Genomic DNA, 9,550 nt, shown 5'->3' on the forward strand with positions numbered 1-9,550 from the left:
TGCCTGTAATTCCAGCTACTCGGAAAGCTGAGGCGGAAGGATCGCCGGAGCCCAGCAGGCGAGGCTGCGGTGGTGGCCGGGAGAGGTCACTGCACTCCAGTCTGGGCGACCGAGTGAGACTTCAACTCAAAAAAAAAAACAACAAAAAAAAAGAAACCATAAATAACTACAGATCATTGGGTTCCCTTCTGTGGAGACCTGTCTCTATTGCAGAGGTCATTGAGAAGGTGCCTGAAGATCTGGGGCTTTCCTTTCACACCTCATCCAGGTTTCCACATGGGTTAGAAGCCTTTCGGTCCTACAACTCATTTTCGGTTCCTCTAAATCAACTCTTTACTCTCTCATGCTACAATTTGCTTTTGAGGTGGAAAATGGGAGGTAGGGAAAAGGCAAAGCTAGACTCTCTTCTGAATGACATCAAGCAAGCACATGGAATCACCTGGTTGGTTCCTATCCTTTCAGGCAAGGCAAATACTTGATTTAGAAATGAGCAGGCCGGGCATACTTTGGGAGGCTGAGGTGAGAAGATTGCCAGCTCAGGGGTTCAAGAAACTAGCCTGGTCAATTTGGCGAGACCTCATCTCTACAATAAAATCAAAAGATTAGCTGGGCATGGTGGCGCGTGCATGTAGTTCAGCTACTTGGAAGGCGGAGACGGAAGGATCACCTGAGTCCAGCAGGTCAAGGCTGCGGTGGTTGTGAGCGTGCCACTGCACTCCAGACTGGGCGAGAGTGAGACTCCAACTTAAAAAAAAAAAAAAGAAAGGAAAGAGCAAATGTTCTAGGGAGATTTTTATAGCCACCCTGCTCATCCTTAGGGATTTGGAAACTATTACCCAGGAAGAAATTCCATGGATTGTGAGAGGGTACGTGTTAAAAACAAAAGGCTGCCAAAGGTCACCAGCTTCCATGCAGTAGTATGCATTTGCCTTTACCTCCCCATGGCTTGGGAGCATCCCTCTGGGAGGAATCTGGTCCATAGCACCGCACACAGCCATTATGATGAGAAAAGTTTTTTTGTTTTGTTTTTTTAAATTTAATCCTACCTTTGTAGGTGCATGAGAGAAAAGTTTTATACGGACAACACACACTGAACAAGAACATGATAAACAAGAAGGGACACTCGGGCTTAGCCAGGAAAGCTGACACAAGGAACAAGTGTGGAACTATCCAGGAGCAGTGTCAAACACTAACACCATATTTACAAGTCTAATTTGGAACATGGCCCTTTTTAAGTGCAGGAGGAAGTTGGGAGAGAAGCCATGCATAAAATAAAAATTATATATACACAGACATAAACACCCACATCTTCACACTTCTTTCACCCATTTTCTCCTTACGGAACAAATGAGAGAAAGGAGAAGCCTGGCCTCTTTCCCTAGAGGCCCTATATTTACTACAGAATTGTGAGAGAAGCCCCAGATGGGGGCTTGGATTCAAGAAGGCAGATTCCATTCTCCTTGGCCCCACTCGCCCCTGGCAATTTACCAAGGGAATGCTTGGGACACAGGCATGAATGCTTAGAAGAGGCAAGAAAAAATATGGCTCACTTAACTTATATATTACACACAAGGGGACTCAGTTTCTCTAAGTAATTTCACACTTGGTCCTTCACTAGATCCTTAGCAGACTTCTAACCTGTGGCAACAGAGCTCAGCCAAGCTCTGAGACACAAAGGAAGGAAAGCAGTATTTTGATCCAGCACAGACTGGGTCAGCCACTTCATCCAAGACAGTCACACATGCCAGCCCCGAGTAAGCCCTCAGGGGCTTGCAGCTGTTTTCTTTGTGAAGTGGAAGTTTGGGCTTCTTCTCTCCCTGGATTTCTCCTTGCTGCTGCCTCCAAGCTCTATGCTGTTCCCTCTGGACCTGAGACAGCTGCTCGGCGTGCGTGTGTGTAATTTACTGTTCTGCTGCCACTGGCTCGTCCCCAGCTGCTGGCTCATCCCCAGTCGCTGGCTTCTCAACCTGTGACTCTGGAGGAATCAGATACTGGACCTCCTCTGTGCTGATGGCTACTTTATCCGGCTGAAGCCACCTCTTGAAATGTTCCAAGGTGCTATGAAAGAGCAGAAGAAAAGGGTGATTGTATGAGACTTTGCTGATTAATTACTTATTGATGACCTCAGTTATTCAAATATTGTCTTCCCACCCACCACCAATTTCTTCCCACAATTGTTTTTCACTGCTAACATGAGGAGTACAAGGATACTCCCTCTGACAGCTGTGCATCCTGGCAGCTCCACAGCATAATTTACCCCCTAGTGGGCACTTTGGCTATAAGCAGCACCAGACTCCCTTCAAATGCAAAGCCTTGATGTGAATAGCTAAGAGCTTATGCCTCAGTCCTTTTTCCCACAAAAACTGGAAAGAAATTGTCATGGGGAGGAAACACTCGAATAAATACCAAATTACTACTGAGGCAGAAATCTGAGCATCTTATGTTGCTCACAGCTGAGGCAGTCTAGGGCTCAATTATACTTATAGTACTTACTTGCACTAAGTGTGTGTGTTTTTTTTTGGGGGGGGTATTTTTTCCTCCCATAGCAAGTCCCCAAGATAAAAACATCTGAGCAGCAAATGTCCCCTACAAGGAAATGGCCACTATGCCAGAAGAATCTTTTTGTTTGGATCTGTAGGAAGTGGGAAGATATGAAAGTTAAGTTCATGGTTCCCCTCTCACCTTCCTTAAATGCCCACAGTCCAAAACCCTAAAGCCATTAGACAGTAACAATAAAAAAGAAACGATGAGAAATGATGTAAACCAGCCGGATTCGTGGCTCAGCCTGTAATCCCTCGCTTGGGGAGGCTGAGGTAAGTGGATTGCTTGAGTCCGTGGGTTCGAGACCTGCCTGGGCAACCTGGCGAGACCTCATCTCTACAATAAATAAAAAATCAGCCGGGTGTGGTAGTGCGCGCCTGTAGTTCCAGCTACTCGAAAGACTGAGCGGAAGGATCACCGGAGCCCAGCAGGTCGAGGCTGCGGTGGCCGGGAGCGGCCACTGCACTCCAGTCTGGGCGACAGAGTGAGACTCCAACTCAAAAAAAAAGAAATGATGTAAATCACTCAGCATGGTGGCTCATGCCTGTAATCCCAATACTTTGGAAGGCGGAGGCTAGAAGATTGCCTAAGCCCAGGAGTTCAAGACCAGCCTGGGCAACTTGGTGAGACCTTGTTGCTACGATAAATCAAAAAATTACTCGGGTGTGGTGGCATGAGCTTATAGTTCCAACTTAGAACTTTTAACTTCCAACTTGGAAGGCTGAGGTGGAAGGATCACCTGAGCCCAGCAGGTCGAGGCTGCAGTGGCTGTGAGTGAGCCACTGAATGTCAGCCTGGGCAACAGAGTGAGACTCCAACTCAAAAAGTAAAAATAAAAAAGAAATGATGTAAGCCTCATTTTGTGCTCTTCAACAGCACAATGTCTTAATCCAAGAAGCAATGCCATAACAGCAGATTTTAGACATCTGTCAGTGTATGGGATGGGGGAGATTATGTTTTGGACAGTTTAATTTCTCAGCCCATTACCCTCTTGCCAAAAGCATACCACGAAGAGGGTCACCTGCCTGGCCCTCACATATGTGAAGATCACATTACTCCACTGCAAAATGGCCTGTCTTTATATATTTTATTTTATTTTTTGAGTCAGAGTCTCGCTGTTGCCCAGGCTGGAGTACAGTGGCATGCTCACAGCCATAGCAGCCTCAACCTGCTGGGCTCATGTGATCCTTCCCGAGTAGCTGGGACTACAGGCACGTGCCACCACATCTAGCTAATTTTTTAATTTATTGTAGAGATGAGGTCTCACCAAGTTCCCCAGGTTGGTCTCAAACCCCTGAGCTCAGACAATCCTCTCACCTCTGCTTCCCAAAGTGCCCGGATTACAGGCATGAGCCACAGTGCCCGGCTTTGGCCTGTGTTTAGAAGATAAACTTTCAAGTTTGAAAACAAATGCACAGCTACAGTTTCTTGGTGTTTGTTCTGAAAACAAATGCACAGCTACTGTTTCTTGATGTTTGTTCTGACAGAAAGGTACATTCCCAGAGATGCTGACTTGGGGAAAAAAAATCAAAACAGCAGAAGGCAGTGAGAACAGCTGACTGACTCCAGTGCTCACAGCTCAGGGGACTCAGATGTGACAAGGCCTTTAATCTTCATTTATACCACACTTTTCATAGAATTGTTCAGATTATTTTTGTAGAGAAGGAAAACCACATTATTTTAGGTACCAATAAATATACAGAAACATGTTGTCTACTTTCAGAGAAAGAGGGTTCCTACCTGATAATTATGCAGGCAAAAGTTTTGTCTTTTCTTCTCAGAACTGGAGAGGAAGGAAATATTCGGGGTGGAAGACAATATAAGTAAATACCAAATTTGCAGTGAGTGGGTCAGGAGTCTAAATCTTCAAATCTCCTGTGTTTGGGGTAATTAAAGGCTAAAACAGGTTAGGCCTTTAGAGATGGAAAAGGGCAAAATTTATATTATTTTCTGAATCCTCAAAGGGTAGTTGTTCTGACCATAGATGCCACATTGATTTCTGAAGGATCTGGGGACATGCTGATCCAATATTTGAGATAATGTAAGTGCAAGTACTTTGCAAATTAAAAAGCAAAATGTAACTATGAAGTTTCATTCACATACTATCCATAATTTCAGCAGCATCATCTTCATCTGACATATTGGGACTCTTAAAACCGAAACTAATGATATGTTTGGTTTTTTTTGAGTTGGACTCTCACTCTCTCACCCAGGCTAGAGTGCGGTAGCACACCCACGGCCACTGCAGCCTCGACCTGCTGGATTCAGGTGATGCTTCTGCCTCGGCCTTCCAAGTAGCTGGAACTACAGGCACGCAACACCACACCGGCTAATTTTCTGGTTTATTGTAGAGATAAGGTTTCGCCAAGCTGCTCAGGCTAGTCTTGAACCTGTGAGTTCAGGCAATCCTCTCACCTCGGCCTCCCAAAGTGCTGGAATTATAGGCGTAAGGCACCGCACCCAGCTATGATATGCTACAATCATATTCCCCACGGCCTTTTGTTAAAATTCAGGTTTTCACTTCCCCCACCAATTTCTATTTTTAATAATTTTTTACTGAGCTTTAAAATTCTTTTAGGAAGAATAACATTAATAATAGCTAACACTTACATAGTGCTTACTGTGTGCCAGGAATTGTTCTATACCCTTTACAAATAGTAGCTCATTTAACCCTCATGTCAACTAATGAGGTAAGAGCTATTAGTCCCATATTACAGCTCAGGAAACTCAGGCACAAAAAAGTTACTTACCTAAGAATATACACCCAGTAAGTAGCCAATTTCCTGAGTGTTGACACCATACTGCTCATTGTGAAAATGGCCCTTCCCACCTTCCTGCACCCAAATCACCTGTCTGCAGATACTGTTTAAGTCCTGCCTCCTTTCCTAGCAAAACACCAGAGCCAGTAGAGCCTCTCAACTCCCAAAGCATGTTCTGTCACCTCCACTCACCTGACTCTTCTCTTATTGTTGCCTGATATTGCTAGGTATGTCTTTATATTTTATATATATATGTCAACTAATGAGGTAAGAGCTATTAGTCCCATATATATATGTTATCCATCCCCAACTAGTTCTGAGGACCAAAAAAAAAGGGTCTAAAACTTCCTTACACCACCTTCTCCATGACACCAAGCACAATGCTATCACACAGTAGATGCTTAATAAATACATTTATTTAGTCTACATAAACTTATTGACTGGTTACAATATGACAGAAATTGTGTAAGCAATGGAAATTCATAAGTAAGAAGATACAGTTCCTGTTGTTGACAGATTACTACTTTCTGCATTGTGTACTTAAAAATGAAGACAACAGTTTTTCCTCAACTACATTCAATCTATGACCAAGATGTAGTGGAGGTATTTGCCTTTTGGCAAAACAAAAACAAAAACAAACCCAAAACAAAAAAACTGTTCTCAAAAATCTACTGCTGGGCTAAGAACAAATAGAGAAGGCTTATAAAGGGTGATTTCAGCTCAGAAGAGCTGATGTTAGTTGGGCATGGTGGCTCAAGCCTGTAATCCCAGCACTTTGGGAGGCCAGGGTGGGAAGATTGCTTGAGCGCAAAAGTTCAAGATCAGCCTAGGCAACACACCGTGAGACTTTGTTTCTATAAAAAAATTTTAAAAAGCCGGGCTCAGTGGCTCAGCCTGTAATCCCATGCCTTCGGGAGGCTGAGGTGAGTGGATTGCCTAAGCCTGCGGGTTTGAGACCTGCCTGGGCAACTTGGCAAGACCTCATTTCTATAATAGATCAAAAAATGAGCTGGGCGTAGTAGTGCGCGCCTGTAGTTCCAGCTACTTGGAAGGCTAAGGCGGAAGGATCGCCGAAGGCCAGCAGGTCGAGGCTGCGGCGGCCACTGCACTCCAGTCTGGGTGACAGAGTGAGACTCCAACTCAAAAAAAAAAAAAATCAAAAAAGTATCCAGGCTTGGTGGTGCACAACTGTAGTCCCAGTTCCTCAGGAGGCTAAGGCAGAAGGATCGCCTGAGTCCAGGAAGTCAAGGCTGTGGTAACCTGTGATCGTGCCACTGCGCTCCAGCCTGGGTGACAGAGTAAGACCACCAACTCAAAAAAACAAAAAACAAAAAAACTCAAATATCAGAACTCAGATGTCACTATCTCTGAATTCTTTAGAGAAACAGACCTGGACTGAAATCACTGAACTGGGAATCAATTACCTCTCATCAGACTCAAGTCCATCCACAAAGAACTCTGATGCTAACTTCTCCTGGAGGAACCGATCCCAGCATTCCTTCTTGGCTTGGGCTAGGGTTCGAAGCATGTCCTTGGAAGTCACTTCCTGATTTAAACCTTTGATTCTTCTCAGTTTCTTCTCTACAGAGTGAAGTGAAACTTAATAAGGAAAGTGTGTATGCCATAAAATTTTAATTAAATCTAAAACGCAAAATGTCAACTTAAAAATTCTCTCACTGATGAGTACATCCACACTCTCTGCAAAGGATGTCATTTTTTAAAAAGGACAGATAAAAGAGGATTGAATAGCCGGGCTCAGTGGCTCAGCCTATAATCCCGCGCTTTGGGAGGCTGGGGTGAGTGGATTGCCTGAGCCCGCAGGTTCGAGACCCGCCTGGGCAACTTGGCAAGACCTCATCTCTACAATAAATAAAAAAAAAAACCAGCCGGGCGTGGTAGTGCGTGCCTGTAATTCCAGCTACTCAGAAGGCTGAGGTGGAAAGATCGCCAGAGCCCAGCAGGTCGAGGCTACAGTGGCCGGGAGCGGTCACTGCACTCCAGTCTGGGCGACAGAGTGAGACTCCAATTCAAAAAAAAAAAGAGGATTGAACATTCTTCTTGTTCCTTCAGTGTCCTCACCCTTCATTGTATCAAATAAATGCTTAACCCGGAAAAGGGAAAAGCCATAGGTTCTCATGAATAAATCAATGGCATGTTTTCTTTGAAATCACATAAGCCCAGCAGGTATCTCTCTAAGGAATGCTTGTTTTCCTTGGCTTGACATGTGTATACTATCATCTTTTTTCAACTCCTTGAAAATAATCTCTCTGAGGAGTAAATGGTTTTTCATTTTGTAACACTGAAATGAAGTGGTTTCCAAACCTCACGAGAAAGAATTAAAGAAAATGATGAGAGATCCAATGGTTCATTAGACACTAAAATTGACTTGATGAGAACACAGTAAGAGATCTTAAGATCTCTATGTGTGATTAAGTTCTTGATTAAAGAAAAATAATCTCCCAACATTTTTTAAAGTTGCTCAACTTGAGGCCTGGATGTTGGAGTCTAATAAAAACAAACATCTTGTAATCCTTTGAGAGTGGTCCAAATGGCTTCTTGATGATAGATGTTTAATTACTTTTCTCTGCATTTTAAGTATAATTATTGAACAGATTTCCCCTTTTGAAGAATACAAGAAAGGACATCACCATTTACCTTCTGCCCTAATTTAGTCTTCAACTACATGAGTAAATGATGGCTTTGGATGGGGGGGTGGTGAGCATCAAGCTCAGAACCAATAGAAACTATAAACTATGATTTGCAATCTTGTTTCCATTTCTAAAAATATCATATCAGTTAACAATCACTGATTAAAATAAATACCTCAAGCCCTTTTGTTCCTGTAAGTTACCACTATGAACTCATTCATGCAAAAAACCTGCAGTTGATAAATGGGGTTTTGTTTTCTCCTTGAGGATGTAAAAACAGTTATGCATATCATATTTTTTTTAAGAAGCAGGGTCTCACTTTGTTGCTCAGGCTGGGGTGCAGTGGCGCAATCATAGATTACTGCAGCCTCGAGCTTCTGGGGTTAAGTGATCCTCCTGCCTCAACCTCCCAAGTAGCTGGGAGTACAGGCACATGCCACTGAACGTGGATAATTTTGTTTTGTTTTGTTTTGAGTCAGAGTCTCACTCTGTTGCCCAGGCCGGAGTGCAGTTGCATGCTCACAGTCATGACCTGCTGGGCCTCAACTTGCTGGGCTCAGGAGATCCTTCCACCTTAGCCTTCTAAGTAGCTGGAACTACAGGTATGCACCACCATGCCCAGCTAATTTATTTATTTATTGTAGAGATCAGGTCTCACCAAGTTGCCCAGGTTGGTCTCCAGCCTGTTGGCTCAGGCAATCCTCTCACCTTGGCCTCCCAAAGTGCTGGGATTATAGACTGAGCCACCATACCCAGCTGATAACACATGTTTAACTGGTTAAGTTTTTAGTTATTGCTCTTATCATGAATTATCTTTGACACAGGTTTATTTGGCAATAAAAACAATCTTCAGATTGTCTGGCCTTGGCTGTCAAGGTAGAAGTAACACTTCCTTCCTTCCTTCCTTCCTTCCTTCCTTCCTTCCCTCCTTCCCTCCTTCCTTCCCCTCCCTCTCCCCCTCCCTCCCTCCCTCCCTTCCTTCCTTCCTTCCTTCCTTCCTTCCTTCCTTCCTTCGAGACAGGGTCTCGTTCTGTCACCCAGGCTGGAATGCAGTGGCACAATCATAGTTCACTGCAAACTTGAACTCCTGCACTCAAGTGACCCTTGTACTTCAACCTCCAAATAGCTACAACTACAGGCACACCATTACATGTGGGTAATTTTTCAAAATTTTGTTGTTGAGATGGGTTCTTGTTATGTTGCCCAGGATGGTCTTGAACTTCTAGCCTCAAATGATTCTCCCACCTTGGTCTCCTAAAACACTGGGATTATAAGGGTCAGTCACTATGCTGGCCTTCATGAAAGTTTCTTTTTTGACTGGGCATGGTGGCTCAAGCCTGTAATCCCAGCACTCTGGGAGGCTGAGGCAAGAGGACTGCCTGAGACCATGGGTTCGAGACCCATGTTGCCTGGGCAACATGGTGAGATCTCATCTCCACAATAAATCAAAAAAATTGGACGGGCATAGTGGCTCGCACCTGTAGATACAGCTACTTGGAAGGATAAGGCAGAAGGATCGCCTGAGCCCAGTAGGTTGAAGATGTGGTGGCTGTGAGCATGCCACTGCATTCCAACCTAGGTAACAGAGTGAGACTCCGACTA

General features: G+C 44.2%; 1 protein-coding gene across 3 annotated transcripts in view; it reads right to left on the reverse strand.

Annotated features, from left to right (window-relative positions):
* Positions 1-1,000: 1,000 nt before the first annotated feature.
* Positions 1,001-9,550, reverse strand: part of CCDC32 (coiled-coil domain containing 32) — a 14,084-nt gene continuing 5,534 nt past the window's right edge. For all 3 annotated transcript variants that reach the window (XM_021706275.1, XM_008072720.1, XM_021706274.1), the window contains exons 3-4: positions 6,725-6,881; positions 1,001-2,058 (exon numbers count right to left, since the gene is read on the reverse strand). In XM_021706275.1, coding sequence (XP_021561950.1) covers positions 1,902-2,058; positions 6,725-6,881 — 314 coding nt within the window. In that variant the 3' untranslated portion in view covers positions 1,001-1,901. The remainder of the gene's footprint in view (positions 2,059-6,724; positions 6,882-9,550) is intronic.

This window comes from Carlito syrichta, unplaced genomic scaffold (genome assembly GCF_000164805.1).
Source record: "Carlito syrichta isolate Samal-C Ts95f unplaced genomic scaffold, Tarsius_syrichta-2.0.1 Scaffold315401, whole genome shotgun sequence".
Lineage (NCBI taxonomy): Eukaryota > Metazoa > Chordata > Mammalia > Primates > Tarsiidae > Carlito > Carlito syrichta.